Source organism: Melanostigma gelatinosum (genome assembly GCF_949748355.1).
Source record: "Melanostigma gelatinosum genome assembly, chromosome: 3".
Lineage (NCBI taxonomy): Eukaryota > Metazoa > Chordata > Actinopteri > Perciformes > Zoarcidae > Melanostigma > Melanostigma gelatinosum.
Window position 1 is genome coordinate 17,870,433 of NC_136636.1, and position 27,256 is coordinate 17,897,688.

The 27,256-nt window shown below is 41.1% G+C and overlaps 1 protein-coding gene across 2 annotated transcripts; it reads right to left on the reverse strand.

Annotated features, from left to right (window-relative positions):
- Positions 1-929: 929 nt before the first annotated feature.
- pparg (peroxisome proliferator-activated receptor gamma) lies at positions 930-26,750 on the reverse strand. Of its 2 annotated transcripts, none has more exons than XM_079296359.1 (9): positions 26,626-26,750; positions 13,332-13,625; positions 12,784-12,950; positions 9,984-10,122; positions 6,335-6,534; positions 3,977-4,094; positions 3,509-3,705; positions 3,154-3,397; positions 930-2,147 (listed from the first exon to the last, which is right to left on the reverse strand). In XM_079296359.1, the coding sequence occupies exons 2-9, from the start codon at positions 13,621-13,623 to the stop codon at positions 1,900-1,902; spliced, it is 1,605 nt and encodes a 534-aa protein (XP_079152485.1). In that variant the 5' UTR covers positions 13,624-13,625; positions 26,626-26,750; the 3' UTR covers positions 930-1,899. The 2 variants fall into 2 exon arrangements, with proteins under 2 accessions (XP_079152485.1, XP_079152486.1); XM_079296360.1 differs by lacking the exon at positions 26,626-26,750 and adding an exon at positions 18,624-18,683 and having other exon boundaries at positions 13,332-13,628.
- Positions 26,751-27,256: the final 506 nt, after the last annotated feature.

Below are 27,256 nucleotides of genomic sequence, written 5' to 3' on the forward strand. Positions count from 1 at the left end.
GGTTTACAGTGAATCATATACAGTTTATGCACATATTTAAGCACATATTATCTAGGTGTTTTCAATGTGTCTTGAAAGTTCTACTTACTAATAATCTAATTTACATTGATAATAACATTTCTAGAGCTTGATTCCAACGGTGGACTTTATAGAGCGTATATTTCTTATATTAAGGCAAGCATCTGTGAGTTTGTGTACTCAAAAGACTTGTAACTTGGCAAAAAGCCAGATATCAGGAAGGCGTTGTGTCAATGAACCTGTGTTTTGGTGACCTGATGTCTCAGTGAGCTACATTGTGATGTCCTGTATTTGACTCTCACCTGGCTGTTGTTTGCTTTCTCCTCTATATCCTATTTCTTTTCAGGGTTAACTGGAAATTGATCTGTTTAAAAAAAAAAAGGAATAAAAAACTGGTCCTAATTGGAAAAAAACAAACAAACAAACATTAAAGTCTTAAAAAACAAAAGCACCTCCCCGCTTGCTAATCAAACGTCTGTCCATAGACTTTGGTTTTCTGGCACAGTTCAGCGGAGTTTAGATGTTGCAATCGCTCCATCAGGGTGTGTGTGTGTGTGTGTGTGTGTGTGTGTGTTTGGTAAGAGACACTAAAGGACAGCTGATGTAATGACTGCAAAACTGATTTATAGAGTCTGGGTGGCTGGAATGCTTTCAAGAAAGACATTATTAGGAAATGTTTTTCGTTCGAATGACTTGAAGCAAGACAGAATTCAAATAAAAAGTTAGAAAGTATTTTATTTACAACAACCCCCTCTGGTATTAACCCAACGTCTTTGTCTGTAGACACCCCCCCCCCCCCCATCCCCCGCGCCCCCCATCCCCCCAAAAACTAAATCTGATTGATCAGACATAGTAGACATTTTGCATGGATGCAAAATAATTGTACAGCAAAATGTATAACTCAACCACTTTTTAAAAATGTGTGTGTTTGGCAGACAATTTAATCCATACAAAAATATGACATATGAATATGTATTATACATTATACATGTGTAATGTATCTTTTTTTAGATGGCATTTATTCCACAGAAAAAAAGTGAGTCAAACAGCAATCCTTAAAGGCACAATATGGCGTATACGGTTTCACCGTCATGGTAATGTGCTTTGTGTTGGCGTCACACTTTCTCACAGTTTCTGCATGTGGCCGTTACGTTGCAGGCAATAATCAGATTTCTGTCTTTGGATAAAGCTGATTGAAAAGAGCTAGCACCTTCACCCTGATGCCAAAACAGAACATGACATGCGCATTGTTTTGTGTGGGCGCAGGTGGTTTTTTTTTTTTGTTTTGCGCTCACAGAGGTATTGAAGCACGTACACACTGCTGCTGCCTATGACGGTTGTAACGCAACATTTAGATAAGCTGCACATGAACAACGCATACGCTACTGTGTAACACATGGTGTAGAAATATTCACAGTGGTTTCTCCTGAAGGCACTTGAAGCAGGCTGTGTTGAGCACTCGCCATTTTACGCTTTCGGCTTGCCAAAAAAGAAAGTCCCGACTCTTTCAGTTAGTCACAGACGCTCGTCCTGGCTGGTGGTAGTTTCGTATTTAAGTTGGCAGCCCACTTATTCACAAAGTGTCCAGGATCAGCAGTGGCTAAATGACTGTGCTGCAAGTTATTCACATGCTGCTGTCTAGACAAGATCGAACACTCAGATTCTGCCTTTCTGTCCTCGATTTCTCTTTTCCTGTTCTTCCTCATCTCTTTCTCAATTTCAGTCAGCCTGTCTGGCTACCTCCCTTTATTTCAACACACACACCAGCAGTGCAAAGTACTTCATCATTAATATTTCACAAGTCATGGTTTTAATAATACAATCTCTTTATTCTCTCCTTTCATTCCACTTTCTCTACTTGTCCTTTTCTCCTACTGAATTCTAATACAAGTCCTTCATGATCTCCTGCAGCAGAGGGTGTAAGCATATGTCCACCTCCGTCTTCTTCAGCAGCTGGATGAGGTGGACGTGGTCGGTAACGATCTGACGCAGGTCGGTCATTTTCTGGAGCAGCTTGGCGAACAGCTGCAGAGAGTCTGGGTGGTTTAGCTTAAGCTGCAGCTCAAGCGAATGGAGCACCGTCTCCTGAAGCTGCTCGATGGGCTTCACGTTCAGCAGGCCTGGGCGGTCTGGACAAGGGGGACGGAGACAGGGAGGATAAATCAGTGACATTTCTGGGGACACATTAAGTATCTATTAGGTCATCATATCTGTTGGCTGAAAAGCTCTTAATTCAGCTGTCCGTGATTCCCCGACAAAGCTGTATCATTGTTGACAAATCCTTCTTATCTTTATTTCAAGCTCTAATCTTAGCTGTCTGGGTTAATAATTGACTTAAATGCCTGATGTTTCATCTTCATAAAGGTTCATGGCCAGAATTTTATCAAGTGGTCACACGCTAACCAGCAATATTTGACCACAGTCCGGGGTTTCTGAGTGAGGTTGGTTTGGTTTGCTGTTACACATGCATGACGAGTTTAAACGATTGGTTCCGAGAAAATGTCTATCTAATTACTACTACTAATAGAGGAATGGCAGTACAAACACCGTTATCATCATCAATAACAGTAGAAAAACGTGAACAAGCAAAGTAAAAATCGTGCTGTTTCTTGCTCCCACGTGAAGTCTCCCTGCAAACCGATAAATGGGCCATAAATAGATAGTGAGTATAATGCAGTGGGTTCTTAACTTAGATTGGAAACAGCAGACCGATTACAACACTTCACATTCACAGAGAACTAAATTGTCCTGATGCCACATTGTCTGCCAGAAATGATTTGTGGTTGTAAATTTACATTATTGCTTGCAGTTACTTGTTTCAAATAATTATGCATACTCTGCACTGTAAGGCTGAGTTTTTTCTTTAGGCAGTCTCATAAGTTATCTCCTCAATGGGAACAGTTGAAAAAAGACGCTGGCTGGTGGGGACTTTGAAAAGAAACATCAGTCATTTTGTGAAATACTATTTGCTTTCGTCAGGAGAAGGTTGATACCACATTTGTCTGTTCAGCATGAAGGGTGTAACATTAAGACCGAGTGTAAAGACTCTCAAGCTAATACGTAGCCTAAGCTAGCTCTCTCCTGGCTGCAGCTTCATATTAACCGACAGACCGACAAAAATAAGAAAACACTCACCCCCGCTGAGGATAATGACAGCCAGAAACAGTGCCATGTCGATGTCGTCCAGCTCCAGCGTGTTGAATTTGACTGAGAACTCAAACTTTGGTTCCATCATTTGACTGAAAGGTTTCCTGAGGCTCTTGAGGAACTCCCGCGTCATGAAGATCTGTCCGTAGGAGATCAGGGTCCCGTCTTTGTTCATCAGAGGCGCCATCATGATGATCAGGACCTCGATCACGCCGTACTTCAGCAAAGTCACCTGGTAAAAGAATCGACATGTTGAGCCGATGCCGATTAGATCTTCAGGAACGACAGCTAATACGTGATGCTTTTACTACAGCGATGTATACTCACTGCCTCCGCCTCTCACCTGATCATTGAGATCCAGATCGACGAATCCTGGGATACTCTTGGCGAACTCTGTCACTTCTCTCACTGCTTCGGCCGAACGTGATTGACAGCTGTGGAAGAAACGCAGCTCCAAAGCGTCCGATGGAGCCTGTCCGCTGATGCTCATTCCCATTCCCAAAAAGCCATACTCGGACCCCTGGTGAGCTCCTATGATTCCTGAAATCGGACGAGATGTGCACAGAAAGAATGGAAGTCCCCGATGAGGCGATTCAGTTGCTGGATTACAGGAAAAACTAGACCAGTGTTTTACGTCTTCAGTGCAAAGAGCAGCCAGAGTTCTAAAGCCAATTCAACAAGGAAGATGACATTGTAAGACGGCAATTTAATTGACTGATAAATACACAAAGATAGGAAAGAAAACGACACAATAACAAACTTACAGTAAAACATCTCCACATCATGACAAAGATAATTTTGTATCTCTAACCTCCAAACCCTGCTGTTAGGGCGGATGAGTGCTGCTGTTGCTCCTGGATGGGTATCTGCTTACAATTAATAAACTGCTCTCCTTCCATCAGAGACTTCATGTCATGGATGACAAAAGGCTGCAGGTTGAGAAGAAAGAAATGGAAGAAGAGAGATTTGTAGGAAAGAAAAAAGAAAGAGTTAGCTCTTCGTAGGTCTTCTGAGGACCCGTGAGCTACAGATGTAATCATTTATCCTGCGTGTGCACTTTGGTCATGGCTCATTCATCAGACCTGCAAATGCAAACACTGCACATCTCATATGTCTGATGGACAAAGTCAATAAATCTTCACTGCTGGCTGCGGCAGATAAAAACAACATAAACAGGTAAATGAAGCATAACTAAGTTAAAGTCGCTTACTTACTTACTGGTAAAACACTGGCAAAGACATGCACCGGCCTGAACGATGAATGGTGCCATTCATATACTCAAATCTTCCTTTTCCATAGCAGTGGAATGAATAATAAGACAACCTACAACGAAGTACAGCCAACAATACTCACAAAACGTTATGAAATGAATAATCATCTCTTATGTGAGTGAATGAAGTACCGGTAGATGTACGTACTCTGCCAAGTCAGTTTACTGTAAATGCAGAGATGGAGGTTAAGTGCTGTCAATTTTGAAATATAATCATTTAAATTCATTTGGAGTGCTGGTGGAGTAAAACTTTGATTACATCAACTCATATCAAGGCCCCCACGTGTTAAACAACGTAAATATTCTACAAAAGATAAAATCATCGACTCCCAATTTGTTTCAGGAGGTTCGCTGTGGTTTATTAAATAAGCCAAGACTTCCTCCAACCAACAGATAATGCAGTGCCATTTGGCTGCTATCGCTGCGGTGGACAGTCATAACAATCAGAAGAAAGGGGGGCGGAGCAGCCTTGAAGTTATCTGACTTTGCAGAGAGAGGCAACAGAAAAGGGAAGTAAAAGACTCCACTCGTACAGTTGGTCCACAGTTGTAGAGCCAATAATAACAACAACCACAGTAGTAATCATTATAAGTAGTACTTAGCTTTAACTGGTGCATTTTGGAACATTTGCAACTTAATTCTTATAATTCACTGTACACTATTCACACCAATTACATTTAAATATATTTTAAGTGCTTGATCCACGTGTTTGGGTGTAACTGTCAAAATCAATAGAAAGCTGCTGGCCATTTAATTCAATTAATGACAATTTACTTGTTTAATTAATTGGTTTAGTCGCTCAGATTAAGCTGTTATTCAATAACATTAAAGAAGATTTATTCCCACCACACTTCTGATAAGGTTTAACTGATGATTACTTGATCACAGTTGCTTTAACAAAGAGTTATGAAAACAGATATTGATAATTGCAAAGGAAGACGATACTTTGATTTTGTATTTGTTGGCCTTATCGACCTTTTATAAAAGTATCTTACCAGTTATTTTGAGATCAAACACGAGACTGACGTAAACACCACAAACACACTGTTTATCGTTGTTCAATATTTACCACCGTTTCCTTTTGTCTGCCAACTTGTAATTCAGTGGATGTGGATTTCCTGATTAGGTCTCTTTTGAATACTGAGATTCAATATCTCAAAACTTACATACAAAAACACAAAAATAGATGATGTCTCACATTCTCATGCTTTTGGCCAACATATTTCCCGACAGTCCACTTGTATAAATGACCAAATGTCTTAATACATTAGTGTGACTTGAGGAGGAATGTTGAAGCCTTTACTTGATATATCCTGTTTCATAGCTTGAGCTGCGTAATCTGAGGTGTTTTCTAACAGCCAAGACACGTAAAAAACTGAAAATCCACTTTTCCTGTTCGAGCAGAAATAATAGCCCGAAAAGACCTCATCTGAACTACGCCGAGCGTGGCAAAATACACATGCAGTGAGTTGGAAAGTTTGCACTACATTAAGTTTAAAGCTGTTAAACTAAACTCTGTCACTTCAAGCTTGTGTTGTTTACCATTATTTTCCAGATAAACTGATTGTTTTCATTTAAAACTCAAGGCTGCACATGGGAGAAATGGTGGTAATTATGTGATTATGATGCACGTGTAACTCAAGATACATTCAAGAAGACCAAGTGTTTGTTTGGTGTTTGGGTTGCTTGCGATATTTCCCAGAGTGGGATTCATAAAAAAAAAAAACTGACCTATATTTAACAATAGGTGTATAACATACTGACTGAAAACATCTTTCACTGTACTGTGATATCCAGGAGACAATTTAATAACAGGTCTTTTGCACATGCAAGCATACTCCCCCACCATTATAAATACAACCACATAGAGGTAAAGTAGAACTATGCAGTGCTGCTTACCACGTTATCTCCGGTCTTCCCAGAGAGGATGGCCCTGGCCTTGACCTTGGTGAGGGGGAAGTATTTCAGATAGGCCTCGTACAGATGCCGGGCCAGAGCCCTCAGATCTGCTGCCTCCGGGTGCATGTGCACCACGTCCGATGAGAACTCAGCCAGAAGTTTCTCCTTCTCCGCCTGGGGCATTCGGCCAAATCGAATGGCTGGGAAAGAAAACAAGACGGACACAAACTCACATTGGCGCACAAATAGACACAGGTTGGCACACGGGCAGATAAGAGTATGTGAGAGAAACGGTAGGCAGGATTAATCATAGAGATAAACACACATTTATACGTGTACATGACATGAAGACGTCGTGTTTACAATTCGAGGTAAACAACAAACCCTCAGTGTAACTTTCTCCTGTCAAGTTATCCAAAACAAAGTGACGACTGACATCACTGTACATATATAGAAATGAATGCATACACACATATATGACTTTCACGTTAAGAAATAAATCAACCCTAGTGTTGTTTCTTTGTTTTTATTGTGACCTCTTGCTGCCAAATAATTACCGTACATTGCATATATTACAAATGAAGTTGAGTCAGGAAGACTCTCTTTGCACTGCTTTTCATTCATCGTCTCTCTCCCTGTGATTACTCTTATCAGCTGATTGTGGGCGTTCACTTGAAATTCAACCAACCAGGTTCCGCACAGTTTCTTTAAGCCAATCACATCGTTGCTGTCAGACTTTGAAACGTGTTCTCCTCTCTACTGCTGTCACTTGTCATTTCAGCAAAATCCGATGCGACCCTCCTCCACCCCAGTCACCTCCAGTCAGCGTCACAGTCATGCTCCTCGTTCATCATCGGATTGGAGCGACTCCTTTCACCACCACTAGTGTCTGGACAGCACTACCCCTCCATTATCCCACTTCAGGATTATTGTTAAATTATAATAAAGTCTCTCCTGGTTGAAATTATATTACTTTACTTTATATAGTTTATTACTAATCTGACGTTGGGAAGTGAGCTTCGGTTGACTTCTGCCATGGTTGTTTAATTTCTATCATATCTCTAACATTTGGACAGTGATCGATGAATCAGATCGACCAGCTAATGTCCACAAAATGCACTTTATTACTAAATACAGAAGCAAAACAAAAGAAATGAAAGATTTTAGGACACATGCTGATCACTCCTCAGACAACTTCTACAAGCGAGTCAGAGCTGAAGGAACAGGAAAATCAACACACAGCAAATTTCTCTCCTGTAATTCTATGCGGCGTGTCTCATCAAGCACTTACAAAATGTACTTCTCTTTAATAATACCTTCACGGTTTTGTAGTTGGTAATGGTGTTTTCAGAGCTCTTTGCCAAACCTGAAAAAACGGTCTCATGCATTGACACAAGTCTCTTCTCTCCTCACTTCTCCACTTGTTGCTGCAGTTTATTTTACATTGTGCAATTACAAATACCCAACAAAGAAGACGGGTCTAGTTTCCCTTTTTAAAAGGATGGGGTTTATGTCATTTAGAATCTATTTTATGCTTTTCATGCCATATTTCTCATATGCTCGATACATTTACACATTTTTTAACATTTCAGAAAAATCTCAGGTGATTTAACTGTATTCATAACTTCACATTGTATTACAGAAATGTCACTTTTTACTTGATGGTTCGACTTTTTCTATTTAGCTTCCATATGGATTGTACAAATACAAATCCAAAATGTTTATATTTCTTTTGATGAAAAACAATAACTACTATAACAGATTTTCCATTACTCAAGTTATAAATCATTATATCACTATAGAATAAGTTACATTACACTTAACAAAGGTACTCTAGATTTGATGGTGAATGTGGTGAAAATAATCCTTATAATAATTGAACAGCTAAGTCGCGAAATGGTTGAACCCTCATTTTTATGTTGGTGAAAGCCAATAACTGTCATCCATTCAGGGCTCTGCGCAGCATTTCCTGAGCATTGAGTGCTGAGTGTATAGCAGTGTATGTGGTTGTGTAATGCTGACTGTGTGATGAAAGCACACCTTAAGCAAATGAATACCATCTAAAGCTGCCCTTCCACCAACTGGCAACGAGCCTGCAGCAGTGACACAGCAGTTTGGAGAAATCCGTTGTGGTTTATGTACTCTGAGATGTCAATCATTGATGAATTAAAAACCCAGACAGAGCAATTTTTCAATAAGAACCAACTGTAGCTCATGAAATAAGGGAAGGAGGAGACAACTAATTATAGTAGATGCTAGTTTCACTCTGTAAATATAAAGCCGTTGTTATTGAGCCTCAACACTTGACTGACTCCATTAAAAATAAAATAAAAAAACATATATATTTTGTATAGTGTATTTATACATATATATATATATATATATTTACAAACTAGAAACATATCTTTATTTACAAACTAGAAAAGGCTTCAAAGAAAATAAAATGTACGCTCACTTTCAGGTGAAAGACTTAAAGTCCCTCAACCGATTTAAATTGCAATGCCAGGCAAGCGTCTTGGTTAAGGCCAGAAGTTATAGTATCTGTAATCAACCAACATGCATTCTAACCTGAATGGACGTCTATAGCTGGACAGACATTGCACGGATGAAGCCCCATTTTACAGTGCAGACTGGGAAGCACCTTTGTTCGACAAAAGGCAAAAGACAATGACGTTGTGTGAAACTATGCTGAGAATATTCACGGGTCGCTGAAATCCATTTATCAAAGAGTGAATGCTGTAAGTTGTCCCACCCTAACAGGTGCAACAAAACAAACAGGAGAGTCAGGGAGATGTCAATCAAGCGCAACCTGTGCTCGCCCACACAGTGGTGCAGGTCCATGCTGAAACTCACCTGGGAGGGCGGAGTCAGCATATGTATAAAAAACGGACGACAGCTGTGCCAGTTGTGACCAACAAAGGCTAACAAAACAAACTTTTCTACAGCTAAACAGTCATGGGTGAGGGCAAGGAAGATTGTATTATTAAGTACACAAGCTCTCCAGATATCGCACTCGTGAGCTTATGACGTGCGGCCGTCAGGTAGCTTTTACCAAAAAATGTATCGTAAATATCAAATAAGTTTCTTGTCTATAAATGTAAACTAACAAAAACCTCTAACGAGACGCAGCTTGTGAATCTAACCGGTTACCAGCAGCAGAAGCAGCAGCAGTAAACTGCATTTGCATTGACAGCCTAATTGATCGGCCCACGGGCCCCTGAGCGTGGGAGGTGTCAGCCGCTTCTTGCGACCTTGCAGGATTTGGTGCATCTCTACCCTGATCTTGCGTGTGTAGGTGAAAACATATGTGGGCGTACCGCGGCTGAGCAAGGCGGGTACATGTGGATTTGCTGATTTCATTTGATTTAATGTGATTGTGTTGTAATCTAATCTTATATTAACAGTGTGTGTGTGTGTGTGTGCACAATGGGTGTTGTGTAATCTCCAAAATAACTATAATAGCAATCGCTTGTATATTGTAAGCTGACAATGAATCGTAATGATGTTCTGTATTATTTCTTTACTGTGTGCTTATAAAGCATTATATGCAAGTTTCATCTTCTAAATAAAAATGTTCAAGCACATCATACATCCCGCGATTGTACACTCGTCGTTCTAAAAGGTGTATGAGACGGGATCGCCATCTTACCGTTGTGTGACATGCCGACATTGAGGCACTTCTGGAAGCGACAGTACTGACATTTGTTGCGGGACTTCTTGTGAATGCGACAGTGAAGATCACAGTGATCATACACCAACTTTAACCGGATTGTGCGTCTGAAGAAACCCTAGGAGAGAGAAACAGAGACAATAAGGTCAGATTACATTGTTTTACATGACTAAATAATTAAGACAGTTACTCATTTACTTATTTAAATGTAACTATTTTCTTTGAGAAAAGGAAAAGGACTGAGAGACTATTCGTGTTGCCAAATAAGACAATATCAGTATGATAGGCCATTTAGTAAAGAAAAAAACATGTTCCTATTGTATGTGCCGTATCAAACAGAAAAAAACTTGCTGTAACAGTATTGTAGTTGAGACGTGAAAGGAGAAGGTCTAACAATTCATTGTGATTTGAAGAGATCCACTTTACTTCATAATTAATCATCTGATTAAGGTTTGTTGTTGGTGGAGTAGATCCACAGATCATCTATTCACTGATGCAGATTAGATACCTGGTTCTTTCTAATCGGAGGAAGTCAATTATACTGCCCACGACTGTGCTTAAAAGCAGATTGCGTTTCAGGGTGGATTTATGCTTTGATGTTTTCATGCTTAGGACCAAAGGAGCAACAAGACGCTTTCTTATCTCAGCTAGTAAGTATGGAGCCGCGGCCAAACTGCCAACACACACTCCTACATGCAGCCACAGGTTTGTTGATGGCTTGTGGTGTTTGTCTAAGCTGACGAAGAAAGCTAACAGAAAGATGAATTGAAAAGACACAAAAAGAAACACATGAAGGCTGCAAGAGTTACGAGGAGAATTGTATTGACTGGTTTTGTAAGCATACAAATCCACATGTGGACTTGTACTACGTGAAGGCTGGTGTGTTTGGCATCTGCATTCTTTCACCCACAGATGTTCCTTTTTTTAATCGTAGGTTATTTAAAGAAGGAGGAAGTTAAAGGGGGTCAAGCCTCCACCTCAATAAAGAATGTTTTCTGCTTTGAAACAATTAGGTGTTTGTTTGCCTGCTTGGCTGACCCCCTCTTCTGGTGAGTCTCCCCTGAGACTTGAGCAGAACAATGACTGCTCTGCCTTACCATCACTCAGCCTCTGAAGGTACAGTGTGATATATGTATATATATACCGGTATATATATACATATATATATATATGCACACAATAATCAACCCGAAACTGTGGGTTTCTTTGGCTGGCAAGTATTGTATTTATGGCAGCTGGTTGGTTGGTGCTTGTGAGATAAGAGTTCAAATAAACCACAGTGCCCATGTTCATGGTAATACAGAAACATGCCCGAGGTGTAACCGTGTGGCTCACTGATACATAGGCAGTACTTGTTAGTAAGATCAATACGTTGTTGATTTTGGTCTTTTCATGGTATTTGTTCACAATGAGGAAAAATAAAGAGAATATCTCCCAGAACAAATGTAGTCTATTGTATTGCATTGAGTTGCATCATACAGGTGGTTTCTATTTTCATGGTCATTCAGTGGATGTCAAGGTTTCTTTTTTCTTTGGCAGTATCAGAGCGAAGGTTTCTATTCCTGTCGATTACATTGAAGACATAAACCTATCTTTCATCTGTGTTTTCAAAAGGTAGATTACTCTCTAATATAAAGTCGTCTAACAGGACAAAATATATCATATTCTATGAAAGGTCTTCGGGTTAGGGTGAGCTTTTCTTACACTTCAGAAAGGACGATAGACACACAGCACATTTTAAGTAGTTTTTTATACCAATTTCTCTGGAATCATTTCAGACCTGTGAAATCTTCTTGGAACCCAACAGAAAAAAAACAAAGTCCTGCAGCTGTGACTGAAAATCCTGCCTTTGAAGGACAATGTCACTATTTAAAGCTCCTCTTCTTATAATGTCTCAGTGTTTCAAAGAAAATGAAAATATGTGTGAAACTTCCCCCGCACTCTATTAGTTATTTATACTCTATACTGTCTGACAGACAGAGTTTAAGGGGCTGGGTGTGCATCTGTAGAATCACAAGTCTTTGTTGAGCCTTGGCTGAGTGGAAAAAGTATGGGGCTGTGGTTAAAGTGACAGACATCAAAAAGGTGAAAAAATGCATTGTAGAATTATTTATTCCACAAACAGGTTTCACCTGCGAGTGACACATGGTGACAGAAAAAGAAAGACTGGCAGAGAAACAAAACTCAACAATTCGCAGTCGAAGTTAGCGTTACCGTTTCCTGACATGACTCTCGGGTGGTATGACTGTCGGGTTCTTTTCTCGACTTTTTGAGAGCAGCAATCATTTTATACTCCGCTGCTGTGCGCTGCAATTTAATAATATCTCTCAAAGTAATTGGTGGCCAGAATTTGGAAAAATTCCTCTTGAAAACAACAATATGAACAGCAGAGCCTCTTGCCAACAAAGACAGAGTTAAAATATCATAAACTTTCAAGCGTCAGATGTCTGAAGCCCCACAAAGCAGATGTTGTGCAATGTAGAGATGAAATCAACATCAAATTAATCTGCAACTATTTTGATAACTGACTGAAACATAATTAAAGTATTTTTTTTCAAGTGAAAATTGCAGACATAAGTTATTCCTGTCTTGAGAGGTTTTACTGCTTTTTCATCTTTTGGGATAACAAATTGCACATCTTTGAGTTTTGAAATGTTGGCTTCATTAATCTGCAGATTATTTAATGATACAATCTAAAGTTTTAAACACTGGTTATACTTCCCCATTTTGTCTATCCATCTTATTTTCATCTTTACTCGTGATGATCTTTCAGTCCTACCTTACAGCCCTCACAGGCATGGACGCCATAGTGAAACCCTGAAGCTTTGTCTCCGCACACACGGCACTCGATGTTTAGCGCTGCTGGCGACGCATCGTCCTGGAGCTTGGAGAACACGGGATTGTCAGAGTACTGTGGAGGCGACTGCGGCTCCAGCTTGATCAAATCTGATAGCAAAAACATCATCAGGCAGGAACAGTAGGACACCAAGTAGGCAGACAGGTAGAAAACTAGAACTTTACTTCACCTCTTTTATCCACAGGTTTTATCTGGGTTTTGTCCTATGTTCATCCTGTAACTCTAACAGGCTATAATCACTATTCTCATGTTTTAAGCACAAGTGCAAATCAATATCTTGACCGACTCTCTTCTAAATGTGGCACCTTTGATGTATTTTCACATTAAAGCTTTCTTAAGCCAGGACTTGAGCAAATGATTGAATTTAATTTCTACTTCCTGTGGTTGAATTTTGCTGCCAAGCTGAAATCACCATTAAAGAGCTAAACAGGCTTTAGGGCTGGTTATCCCATGACATAGACCGGACTTACTGTGCATGTCTGGCTCCGTTCTGTAGCTGTGCATGTTCGTGTAGTCCATGTTAGTCAGTTGTTCTTCGTTCTGCGGCGGACTGGGGTCATAGGCCACACCGGCAGAGGACATGGAGAATACAAGCGGGGGAGACAGGGAGGACGGGATGGAGGAGGAGGAGATGGAGGCGTAGTCCAACGTGGACAAATGCTTCATGTCGAGGGAGTGGGAGCTGTCGTCCAGCTCCGACAGCTCCACGGCGCTCAGGCTGAAGCCGACAGGCCAGGCTAGGAGCTGCTGGGTGTCCACCATGTCTACTGGGGAGAGAGATGAAGCAGTGACACAACAGCTGACGCAACATCCTTTGTTGACTTTACGTGGCCTTGTTAAAAGAAAACACCAGAAGAACCAGAGAGAGGAGAGGAAGAGGAAAAGTCGGAGAGAGAGGATGAGATAAAACATAAACAGAAAACAGTGGAAAGAAAGATGACAATGAAAATATACATGCTGTGTTGCGCATAGTGTTAATGATTAAATACGTCCGTTCAGAAAAGCCCAAACACAACAACGCATAGACACACACACACACACACACTCCATGAGTACCCCCGGCCCTCCAGCTCGTCCCTGCAGTCTATCTGTTATCTGGTAAACAGGGAGGCAGATTGTGTCACAGTGAGAACAAGACGAACTCTGGCACTGAGGAGCGTCTCTTCGGCTCAAAACACTGTCTTCCTCTGTTGCTGTTTGGGTGGCTCGCTGTGTGATTGCCCAACTAAAGGACACGGAGAGCAGGACTGTTTGAGCCTCCGTCTGTCTGGGACCAAGGATGTGGCACGGACTGCACCTCCTGAGTGTGGAGCAAGTAAGAACTGTGGTGGCGAGGGTGATGCTCCAACATCAGAGCTTGTTTCAACTTCCAGGACTTTTTTTTCTTGTTTGTAAATCGTTAAAAACAGATCACAAATTTATAGTTTGTCTTGAAAAAGGAAAAAATGATTTTATATATATATATAATAATGTTGACTGTTTTAAGCTGTGGATTTGGTGCATTAGCAGGTATGAACAGCAGCAGGTTGGTGTATGTGTGAGTGACTCTAAATCAATAAAGTGCCCAACATGTCAGCTAACATCATGTAGCCAGTGTACGGGATTCAAGGATTATTTTGGACAATAATAAGAATATAGTATATTATGTATACCAGCAGTATACTTAAATAAACTCTGCCACTTATGAAATATGAATAAATTGACCTGTACGATGTATAAAACAAAACGCTGAATCAACACTCAAATACAAACACAAATGTTTGTTGATACAAATAAACGAAGGCTCTTGAGTCATTCTAATACAGTATCTAACTCAGAGGATCAGAGCCATGATGGTCAAAGTCCAGACCACAGAGGTTACTACAGTCCACACGTAAGCAGACCACATGCACGGCTTCATAGTCACGTTTGTAGAGGCGTGTGTGGTGAAGCGTAACTTTGTAGAATATCTTGTTTATGTGATGTATGTAATCATTAAAGTTCTTCTAAACTCCAGGCATCACAGCTATAAGTAAATGTTTGAATTGGTCTTCTATGACAAGAACAAACGTAAAATATATTCATAAGATACGCAGGCCAGACACAAAATGTACTATTCCAGAGTGAAATGAAATATTTGAGATCTGAGCAGTTACAAGAGGGGTTTGAATTAAATCCAATGCATTTGATTGGATCACTAAATCTGAATATCAATACTGTAAACTATTACATGTTCCCGTGCTATGAGAAGGAGGAAGCCATGCTTGAATTCTGACCTTGATGTAAACTAAAGAAACTCTGAAAAGGAAAAGTCAAACTAGCAACAGTTTATAAATATCCAGTAGAGTAAAAGGTCTGTGCACTAAACCACCTGGCCTGCCAAACAACCTTTTGTAAGTTTTAAAATAAACCTCCTCTAATCAACCTTGAGCCTCTGATTTGGGAAAAAAGATGGTAACAAAGAATGCGATGTATTATGCAACAGTACAACACTAAAATAGCAACACTCGGATGGCACAGCAGCACCAGGGATAGAAATGGCTTGAATTACTTGGCAAAACATCCCCGTGCAGCAAACATCCTCTTCTCTCAATCACTTATTGTTTCCTTTTTACTTGTTTGGACCGTGGCAGCAAAAATCAGCAGGTGATCCACTTAAAATCCACATGGACTGTGACATTGTTTCAGAGCGAGAGAAGAAAATAAAGTGTGTGTGTGTGTGTGTGTGTGTGTGTGTGTCCGCAGGCTGTAGCTCCACTGTCTTTGGAAGCTGCTGCGGGGGAAATGCTGACTATTAATAACCCGAGAAACCTGGATATTTGGCCAGATAATTGTTGGCCAGTTGCCAGCCAATCCGAACCTAAAATAGATGGAGCATTGGAGTGACTTGTGTCCTAGTTGGCATCAAGTTAGCATATGGATACAGGAACAGAGGGAGAAAGAGTGAGAGAGATGAGAGAGATAAAGTGAAAGGGGGGGACAAAGAGCGAGTCCTCGGACCACTTCAAGAAGTCAAACGGCACCCGAGAGGCTTCAAGAAAAGCCCCTTCTGTTAGGAAACGCATGCTCTGTACTCAACATGATGAACACAACCGAGAAAGTAAAAAAGGAAGGCGACTGCAGCCAAGCAGTTAAGGTGCATAAATCATGTCGTTACCGGAGGTAAAAACAGGTTTGTACTCCAGTGTTCGTGGAAAATCCACTGCATTCAATTTGCGTGGGCAAACAAACACCATGTCAGACATTATAAAGGGTGACAGATGATTAGATTTAGGAGGTGTATATTCTGTTTGCAAAGCTGTGGGAATGTGTGTGTGTGAGCACGTGCGTGACAATCATGGCGGTGTTTCCTGCCAGTTCTCTGATTTCCACATGTCAGAACCTGTCTTCCAGGTACGAGTACAGCGTGTAGGAGTGCTTATTATCAGCTGTTGCCTCAGGCAAGCTACTGTACTGACAAGGCGGATTGGTACTGTGTGCGTGTGTGTGAGCCAACACATACAGCGTCAACCTTCTAAGGATATTTAACGACATTGATTAAGGCGGAGTGAATGAACAAAAGCAAAGGACTGACTCACAACAGCTGGATCCTTAAACAACACTATCACGCCGCAATGCCAACTTCAGGAGAGGGAATGATGCAGGTCTCTCAGTCTGAAAGCTGCAGTTCAGGGAAAAGAAAGAAAGAGATGAAACCAAGAGGTCAAACGGAGAGATGTGAAATCTCTCCTTCAGGGACAAAGTTGCAAAACCAATGAAATGTTTTTTAACTTTCAAATTTCTTCACAAACAGCAACGGGTCGGTCCAAAACAGACTGCAGCACATGCTGGGGGTCAGATTACTACACAGACGGTGTCGAAAGAAAGGCCTTATTGTACCTTTGATAATGGACTGTTATGGAATTTAATGAATTCGCTTTTTTATTATTATTGATAAAATACAAAAAGCCCAAAGAAGGAAAACAAGAGTTTAACAAAAACTTAACAAAAAGACGAAAGAAATTTTAAGAAAAAAGCCCTGCAGACAGAAAATATCCACAAACGTACTTAGTTAGACGTTATTTGGATCGCTATACAACTCTAAAGTTGGATACAATATATACAAATGAATACATGTTTATGATGGTGTTTGCATATATGGCCTTTTTCATACATCATAAAGCGGAGTACATTGGAAGCGAGTTTAACGATGTGTATCCAAAAGGACATGTTGCATGAGTATTTCCCCTTTTTGATTTCTTTCCCTGTACATGAAGCCATTCGTGTCATCACATTTGTCCTGTGTGTGTGTGTGTGTGTGTGTGTATGTGTGAGCCACACAGAGACAGGGAGCTAGTGCACAGAGCTTTGTGACTGAGACTTCCTGACCTCTTCATGTAAAACAGCATGTGGTTCAGTGTCAGTGACTAAAACGAAGCTACGCCTGCCTGCTCGTCTGCCTCGCAGTTTCTCTGAAAGGACAAAGTGGGCTTGATATTTGCCTAATTTGTCCTGCGTAAGCAAACGGTGGGGATGCAGTGCAATGACCACGTGTTGTGATAATGCTGTGCTTCATTTGTAAGTAACTGACGTCACCAAATACAGCAGCAGCTTGGTGTGCATACTGGGTATAAAAAGCTGCCTGCCTGCACTCTTCAGGAAATTGACTTTTTTTTTCTTCTTTTTTTGCTCTGGTGCTGTGAAGTCACTATGGGCAGAGTTACATGAAAGGGCCTTCCCCTTCTGCATTGACATGATCAAACAGGAGAGTAATGGAAAAGCAAGTGCACACAAAGTGTCAACCAGAGGTCTGGACTGCCCTCTCGACCAAAGCGAGAGTCTCCTCGCGTCTGAAAAAAACCCACTTGCACGGTCGGTACTGAATTCACTGCATGAGACTTCAAAGCGTGGCACAGTTACAGGTGAGAAACCATAATCTCTGTCTGCTTGGCACAGATCTGAGTGAAACAGCACCCACACTCTGACTGCTATTTGACTTTTTTTGTCAAATTGTTTTTGTCAAAGCTAGGAAAGTGTAGCACTGATAAAAATCAGGTCAACCCAAGGTCAGTTTGAGGGGGAGGCAACACTTCTTAGAAAATGGGCACAAATTGAAGAACCTGTGCTTTTCTGCCTTTTAAAAAGCATAGCTGCAGATTTTATGCCCACACAGGTTTGAATTATTATGCAGCTGAGGAGATTCTTTAATCCTAAATTATAACCAGTACTTCATGTCTAATTCTTAGGGAAACCTCTGTGTTTCAAAAGAGCACCTGGTTCCTGCATTTACACAAAAACAGACACAAGAACACAAGGTAAAAGACAGAAGACTATCTGAAGAACATGGAGAATATGGAGCCGCCTCATTTGACCTAAACGCAGATATTTTGCTCATTTGGGAAAAGCGAAAGGATATCAATGAAATGCAGGTTTTAGAGCTCACCGGGGCCACCAAATGTCACGAAACTCTTGCACACAAAACCCAAGCAAGCTTACGAGGCAAAGAACTCTCCGAGAGAAAACATACTCCATATCAAAAGACAACCGGTCGAGCTACAGTATCTCACTGATAAGCACCGATGCTCCCAAGAGACTGAAAGTGGAAATCGACTCACCACACACCACGCTATGGAGGCTCCAATGTATTCAGTGCAGCTATCTGACAGCCTAAAGCCTTTATCAGATGTAGCAGTACACCGTTTAGTTCTTTTTTGTAGCATTCATTGTAGGTATCCACAGCTCATGCATCATGAACTGAATGACAGTGACACACACACGCACAGAGCACAGGACAGTCCACTCACCCAGTTTCTCCCCTGCTTCAGTTCAGAGAGCGTTCAGCGGCAGCTCATTGACCAGCAACCAAGTGACAGTGACAGAAGGAACTGGTGTGTGTGTGTGTGTATGGTCATGCTTTTCCTCAGGAAGTGATGACCGGTAGAAAGGGAACTACACGCACACATTTTTTTTCTCTCTGTCAGAGTCTTGGCTCAGCATCATGTGGCCTAAGCGTGTGTGTGTGTCTTCCATTCCTCTTTTAAAATTTAGTTTTTTATGTGTGCACGTCTCACCATAATCATACAGAATATACTTGTGTATGTGTGCCCATGTGCTTAAAAGTGTTTTCTTGTATGTGTGTGCTCTCCTGTGTAAGTGATTTTGCGTGTGTGTGTGTGTGTGTGTGTGTAAAGTGGTAGACATCAGATGCAGATGATTTCCTGTTGCTTCACTCTGACAGGCGACCTCATCATGCCTCCCTGGTTGCACTTCTCTCCCTCTGCTCAGTCACTCGGTGTCGATGCGACAGCGGTGACGCACTCACTTCTGCCTCCTCGTGCAACACCGACACAACGGAGCCTGCAAGTTCTCTGATTTAATTAAGTCCAGATATTATGTTCCAGCCAGAATATGAGACAACACGTGCATGTTTACAGCGATGTCAATCAATTCATTGTCCTTTCAATATATCAATAAAGAAATAAACTTACACACACGGCATTCGGTAGAATAATTTGTCTCTTACTGTAAATGTGTTCAAATTAAATAAAAGGCTCGCACACGTTCCCAGACCAAACAAGAGAGAAGTGGTTTCTTCTTAATGGTTATGACACTGGGACATTTCTTCCTTCATTTAAATTTGTCCATAAATTACGTGACTAAACAGGGATGCACAGAAAATGACCAAACCAAAACACGTAAACACTTTTAAAAGGAAACGAGACAGACTGACTGAACAACTCAGAGGTAGAAAAACTCTCAGCTGGACTGCAACCATCAATCATTCACTCACAACTGTGTTATTTGAACCGAAAGGGTCACGGCTGGACAGGTAGGGATACGTGGTTTTCACATCAGCTCGACAGTAGCTTCCACTACTCTCATACCACAAGTGTGAAGCGGGACACCAATCCATTCCTCAATGCAGAGACGAGGAGAAAGAATGTTGAACTGCATGTTTTCCAAGATGGAAAGTCAACCGTTCTTTTTAAGACACAACAACAAACGGAATGCGATGTGAGCACTGCAGACGCCGTGCTCGTCCCGAGGGGCTGCATCATGTCTTTTGGTGAGCTAGTGGAAATGTGGAACTAAAGCACTGAAGTCGGGGTCAAAACACACATGACTGTTTTCACCAATGTGCACTTTTCTAGTCTTGACAGAAATAAACGCACGACTTACAACTTAACACAGAGATAACACTTTTAGCGACATGTAGGCTTAAAGGAGTAGTTCAACATTTCAGGAAACATGCTTTTTCACTTTTGTTTATGCTGAGAGTGAGATCAGAGAATCAAAACAACTATGTCTGTGCACTATGGCGCTATCGCTTGGAGGCAATTAGCTTAGCTTAGCAAGGTAAATAGAAACAAGGGGAAACAGTCTCCCAAATTCAAAATATATAAAGAACACCTGCCAGCACCTCTTGAGCACATCCATTACAATGCTGTATCTCATTTGTTTATTTCAAATACAAACAGAAACTTTAAATATATGTACATAACATTATGTATGGCGTGGTTTTTATAGGGAATTGGGGCTCCAGCTCAAGAGTGCACAGACATGAGTTCTTCTCATCGAAACTCTTGCCAAGAAAACAAATAAGCATTTCACCCGAAATGTTGTTAAACTGAGCTCTCGACTAAACGCTGATGACGTGGGTTATAAATCAGGAGACAAATAATTCTATTCATTAAACACCACGGACTGTGAACACCAACTGACCCGGGTTTGAGCAGACTCGGTTGGACTTGTTCTAATCAATCGTCACACCTAAATGACTATAATCAGCCCAACAACCGGAACGCATGTCTCTTCCCTAAGTTAGCAAGAAACACCAAATGTTTCAGCCATAAGCTTCAATCTTTCGACCCAGCTTTAGATCATTGTCACATAATTGGATCATTCATTGGGATGGGAAGGCTGGGCTTGTCAGATATTTACACACGCACACACACACACACACACACCCAATGATGTTCAGGATATGTTCTACATTGCTGTCAGAATCCTAATGTGAGTGGGCTATGCGCTGGGCCTTGTGTTATCAGACGATAGGGTGACTGAACTCCAATGAACAGCACTCTGGGGAAACACATCAAACCCTTTCATGCAAAAAACATGTAAGGACAAACACACGTGTGCTGCGTGCATCTGCAGATACAAGAGCATATGTGAGCATGCTGGGATTTAAACACTTATTGTTGAAACTCGGCTATGTGCCATGAGCAGGTACACGCATGGCGAGAGAGAGAGAGCACCCACTACAGCAGTATACATCTGTGTGTGTGTGTGTGTGTGTGTGTGTGTGTGTGTATGCGCCATATGTTGCTCTCCGGGAATCTGCAATAATAACAATAATCTGAGGACATGAACTTTCCCCCAATTCCTTTAAATAGTTACGAGTTAATGGTTGATGAGTCTCTTGAGCCTCAAGAGCTTCCTCAGTGGATATGGAGAAGGAGTGCTGCATGCTGTCAAGGCCTCATACACACACACACACACGTACACACACAAATACAATGTACAGTATGTGCCATGCTGTCACACTGACATGAAATGTGTATGAGGACAAATGTGCACAGCATAAACGACGCGTAGTACGGGGCACTCCTTCCATTTATGACAAGTGAACAAAGTCAAAAGCTATTGATCTTTGTCTCACACACACACACACACACACCTCTGAGCCTGAGGGGGGCTGCATAGAAAACGGGCACGAGTGTCAGGAAGACAAGTAGGATGACAGAAAGACGGACACGGAGATAAACAACTGATTCGACCCATACAGTTGTCATTTATGACGACGTCACATAGGTTAGCGATCACTTTATGTGAGCGTGCTCTCGGCTGTGGGAGTAGTGTGTGAAGATGTGTTTTGACAAGAGGAGTGAGAGGAGGGCAGCGTGGTAGGAAGAGGGAGAGGTGCAATGTGGGAAGGGTCATACCCTGTTCCCCGAAGTGGAGAGGAAAAGAAGGCAGTGTGCTGCCTACCGCTGCTGTTCAGCCGGACAATAACAAAACAACCCATGACGTGAGAGTCATTCACAGAATGTACTGTCAACACGTGTGCACAAAAGAAACGGATTTAGAATTGTCAGTGAAAAAGGAAGGCTCAATAAAGGTTCAAAATAAGCAAAAGTGACGCTTAACCCCCTCCCATCGACTGTCCAATCAACCGCAACTACGCAAAGTACTACACAACACTGAGAATCGTTGAAATCTGTTCTAAATGATCCGAATATAGTAAATGATAAGATTGAATTGAATGAATTTAATAAGAAGGAAAGCTGTTAACGGCCTTTCTTCCTGTTTCATTTGCGAGATCATTTGGCATTTCAACATTATTAGACAATATTAAATTGAGGGGGCGGATTACGTACATCCTCCCGAGCAAAACCTGAACTGGTGATGTCTCAAACAGGGCAACTTCCAGTGAACCCACGTAGAACGCTGGGCACATAGAGTCTGAGTCAGTCTTAAGTTCCCAATAGAGACCGGAGAAGCTGCTGGTTGCTCCCACATCTTTCTAAAAGGGAAATTAGGACAGAGGTTGCTAGATATCCCTACTGTCCGTTGACTAATATCTATGTTAAAGTGCACGGCAAGGAGAACTCTTCTTATGCGTGTGTATTTGTGTGGTGATGTGCTTTCGCCTTTATTTCTTATTGGTAAGATATAATTGTACTTGCTTAAGTCATTGCTAAGATCTGGAAATAAGGTGACATTGTTACAACAAAGTCTGACAACAAACACGACCGATCAGACCATCACACAGGTTGTAAAAAAGTTTAGCCAGTTTGCCTTCACCGCTTTATATTGAACCTAAAGGGTGGCCTGATAGCCGAGAGATTAGGCAAATACCACATTGATGCATATGAGCTGAAAAGCAAGCGGGCCGGGCTGCGTGTCTCTTTACGCACATTTCCTGTCTCTCTCTACTCTCACGTTCAATTACATTTGTTTTTCCAATATGACAATTAGTCTGTAACTTGGATGTTTTTACTCTGGACAGTTGGACAATCACCTCATTACCAGATAAGTGTCTGATTGCTAGTTTCTTGTCTCACCTGACTTCATTGTTAGTGATGTTTCCAGATTACAGGCGTGATCTTGGTGAGTAAAATATTACAATATGATATACAAAACCCTTATCTCAGTTGTAATAAACCACAGCTATCCTTCTGCTGTTTTACCTCCAGTACAACTATAACCTCTTGTCTAATCAGGCCCAACTGACATTCTGTATCCTTGACTATGAAAACCTACGGTTGACTTCTGACTCAACAATTAAACGAATTGCTAGTTGCCGTCCTAACAGACTGAGATCCGACAAAATGTCTGATGTTCACAATCCAAAGCATGCTACTAGTAGAAGAGGATTCAGGGAGTTAGGGTGTTACTAAACACGTCGTACATGTTTTATTTGCTGAAGAAAGGGCCAACAGAACGGAAACGACATCTTACATTTGTTGCTGTGACTTTTTTACTCTTGCACTTGCAAACTTTGACTGCATTTACTAACTACAAGGTGGAAACAACACGAGACACCTTTTAGACAGCAGGTGCTGAGAGAGAATGTTATGTAGACTCTGTTAGCATGAAATTAAAATAAATAAGGGGAAAAAAAACTAAACTCATGCAACATACTCAACTTCTGAATCAAACTAATTGAAAGATGTTTGCCCAGAACAGTTTTGCGAAATAGTGAAGACAGAATTTGGTCAGTTTGCTCAACTCCGTCTCCGAAATAGACTTTTTCCAATTATACAGTAGATGGATGTGAGCTCTTACAACAATACTGCAACAAATACTTACATGTAAAAGATCCTGCTGCTAAGTTAAATCCTGATCCTCATTAATTACAGTAAAATCAGTAGATAGACATAGAAAGACAGCAATTGTACTATAAAGAGGAGAGGACGTTGTGGTTAGAATACGATGGAGACATGAAAGATTCACAAATAGAGCTGAATGTTTCATCAGCAAACTGTGTTGGTGTCAAAATAGATCCAATTCAATTAAGTAGACAGTGAATGTAAGTAGACAGTAAATAGGGAAATAATTAGACTTGAAGTTAAGAATTACACCGAATTAAATACAAATCGATGAACTTAAGGGCTAAACTCAGTCAACACGATCTCAATGTAATTTGATCAAATTGAATCATAGGTGAGCTTTTCGAAAAAAAACACTGATGAAAACAATAATAAAAGCTTGAATTATAGTTGACAGACCAGGATGTAGGCGGTGCGGCTCCAGGCAAAAGTGGTTAACTATCTGTGGGCAGAAAGTGGAGCGTGTAACTCTCTCTTTATCAGTTTATTTACACAGGCACAAACGTGCAGTTGAACATCTTCCTTCCTTTCATGCAGTGATTATGTTGAGCTCTCACAGAGGTGTTATGTGGAACGTTTAAAGCCACTGCAGACAACTGCTTCGAAGATTGACAAACTGTTGCTTCCGGTGTTTTAAATGAACACAAATTAAAAAAATTCAAATAAAAAAAACTAAGATGAATCTTAAAATCCAGATTTTTGGTCTTTGCACCAACTCAAGAGTGGAAGCATGTTGTCTGCAGAGACGTGCATGCCGTGTGAGGGTCAATATAAACATAGCGTGGTATCTCGAGACACTCCTTTCATTTACGACAACAGAGCAAAGTCCATATCTGTGGAGCCATTCACGTGCTACACACACACCTCTCTTTAGGAATTATATAACTCCATAAGCAATGGTTTTACTGGCTGGCGCTCGATCAACACTCTTAGACTTCAACGAACTCACGCACAGGTGAGACTGAACCTTCTACGGTTTGGCACATGAAGGATCCGAACCTCACGCCTGAGACACAGAGATAGCGCAGACCAAACTCTTATGCCCAATGCCACATCGTTTTCCTCATCAACATGAAAGTCAAGCAAATGACACGATAAATGATGACACTAATCCGGATGAGCATTGTTAATCAGAGAAATGAGCTTTTATAGCTTCTCCAAAATAGAAGTTGTTTCTCAACCACACATTGATCATAATGTTCCTCTGCTCTAAAATAGCCAAGTTACATCACTGGTGACATTTTAACCTTCAATAAACTTAAAACCCATTTTATCATTCTGATACACATCTAAGAGTTTATAGCGTCAGTTTGATGGCTATAATTTCCTTGTTACTTAATCATTACGGGACTGTCTGTAAAACCCTGTGACTCTGTTTTTCAGGAAGTATGACTTTCTCTCTTGTTCTGTCCTTTAAGCGAGAGAGCATCTTATATCTGGACTTGTCCATTGTTTATCTGGTGTTTTCTTTTTTTATATATATTAGTTAATTCACATTTTTTACACAACAGCAGGATTCTCAAAGAGCACACAGAATATTTGCCGTGTTTTAGCTAATTGATTTACCAACAGCATGTTCTTTATGTACCTCTTCTTTATACTGTTTTTACAAAGCTGCTATAGATTGATTTTTTTTCATCTCCCAGCCAGCGATTGGTTTTAAGTGCTGCCAATACACCGTTACATTAAACTTGCAGAGACTATAGATCACAGTGAACTTTGCATATGGATTTATTATAGTGTGATGTTGTAGTGCCAAAAATACTTAAAAATGAAAGCAGACGTAATGGTGAGGGATATATATCTCAAGCAAATTCATCATCCCTGCAATATGCAATATGTTTTGAATAATATAATAAAACTATTGAAAACTAATGGCTGCCTGGAATGTAGGCTATGGTCTGCAGTAATGTTGAATAAGTGGACCAAACTGCATGATTACAATTGTCTGAATTATCCCATGAGGCCTGTGCACACCAAGAGCCAAAACATGCTGAAATGAATTTAATATGTATAAACTAAAGAATTGTCTGTACACTTTCCCTGATTGCTCACTGCAATGACAGATTATTGACACAAAGATCATAGAAAGTGATGAAGAAAGACTTCCTCGGCAGCGGTGAACATCACTGACAGTCTGAGTCCCGTACGACACGCTGATAAGCTCTCTTTCCACGTCCCATTATCATATCATAATAAAACATTAGGCCGGTTCACATCGGCTACTACGGAGCCACACGGCAAACCTCAGAGAGAAATCAGTGTTGGCCCCTGAGCTTGTGTCCACATTACTGCTGAGTCACGACCAATTCAAAAACACAGAACGAGTGTTGTGCAATATCTACAAATCCCTCACATGACGCGGAGAATAGAGACACGAGAGAAGAATATACAGAATATTTAAGAAGTTACCAATGAAAATTGCTCAGCATGATAAACCCTTACAAAGTACCCGAGAGGCAGTGAGACACAGACTGTTACCCACTCACCTGAGAAGCTGCGACCACTCTGATGGTAAAACTCTCTGCCCGGTGTTTGCATGTCAAACTCACACTCAACACTGTGGCCCTGCAGACACACTGTGGATGAACACCTGACTGTGTGCCAGTTGCCAGTCCTGTGACCCCCCCCCCCCCCCCCCTCCAAACACACACCCACCACCACCCATCTGTATGCCACTGCAAAGAAAATAAGGGTCCACCATAACAACATAAGACAATTTGAATATGATGGATAAATCAACAGTTTTCATGTTTGAATGTCTTTGTTTCAGCATATTTTAGCTCAAATAATGATTTTTTTTCTTTCTTTCAGAAAACAAGCTGAATAATACCTCGTATTTATTTTAAAGCAGACTTTAAACCTCAATGTTGACGGTTTAACATGACTTTTTTAAAAGGTGGTTTGCAGTGTGTTAACGTCCAACCAGCAGCCCCACAAACACTCACACAGCGGAAGGTGACTGACTGACCTGATCCGTGTTTTTTGAAGCGCAGAGCAGACACGAGCCCACCTGAAGTGTCCGGAGTTGGATCGTCTTCCTCGGTCCTCGTGTCAGCCTTTGCGGACCGTAGCGTTGTCTCGTGGCTTCCACGGGAGCGCAGTGTCGAAGCGGTCAGGTCCGTGTGCTGCTGGTGTCTCTGTCTGTCTCTCTCTCTCTCTCTCTCTCTCTCTCTCTCTCTCTCTCTCTCGCTCTCTCTCTCGCTCTCTTCTCTCAAACACCACTAGCCCGGTATCCTGAGGACGCACGCGGAGGCATCAGATTACCGTTTCCCAGTGAGCATTTTTCCGTTCAAAAGACGTTTAAAAGACTTCTATGCCCGACGAAGAATTGGTTCAAAAGTGAAAGTTTTTTCGCCCACTATTTGTAGACGTTGAAAAGAAGTTCACGCTTAGACCAGATTTAAACGTGATTTGCAATACTATTCATTTTTCGTCCTCTACATTGTGCTAATACTAATATATCATGATTTAGAGGCTGACTAAGAAACCACATCCACATTTATCAGTTGAAAGCCAGTATTGGACATCACGTTGATATCTGGTCTAAACGTGAGCGTTGAATCAACGTCTACAAGTCGGCTAAAAACCTTTAACTTTTC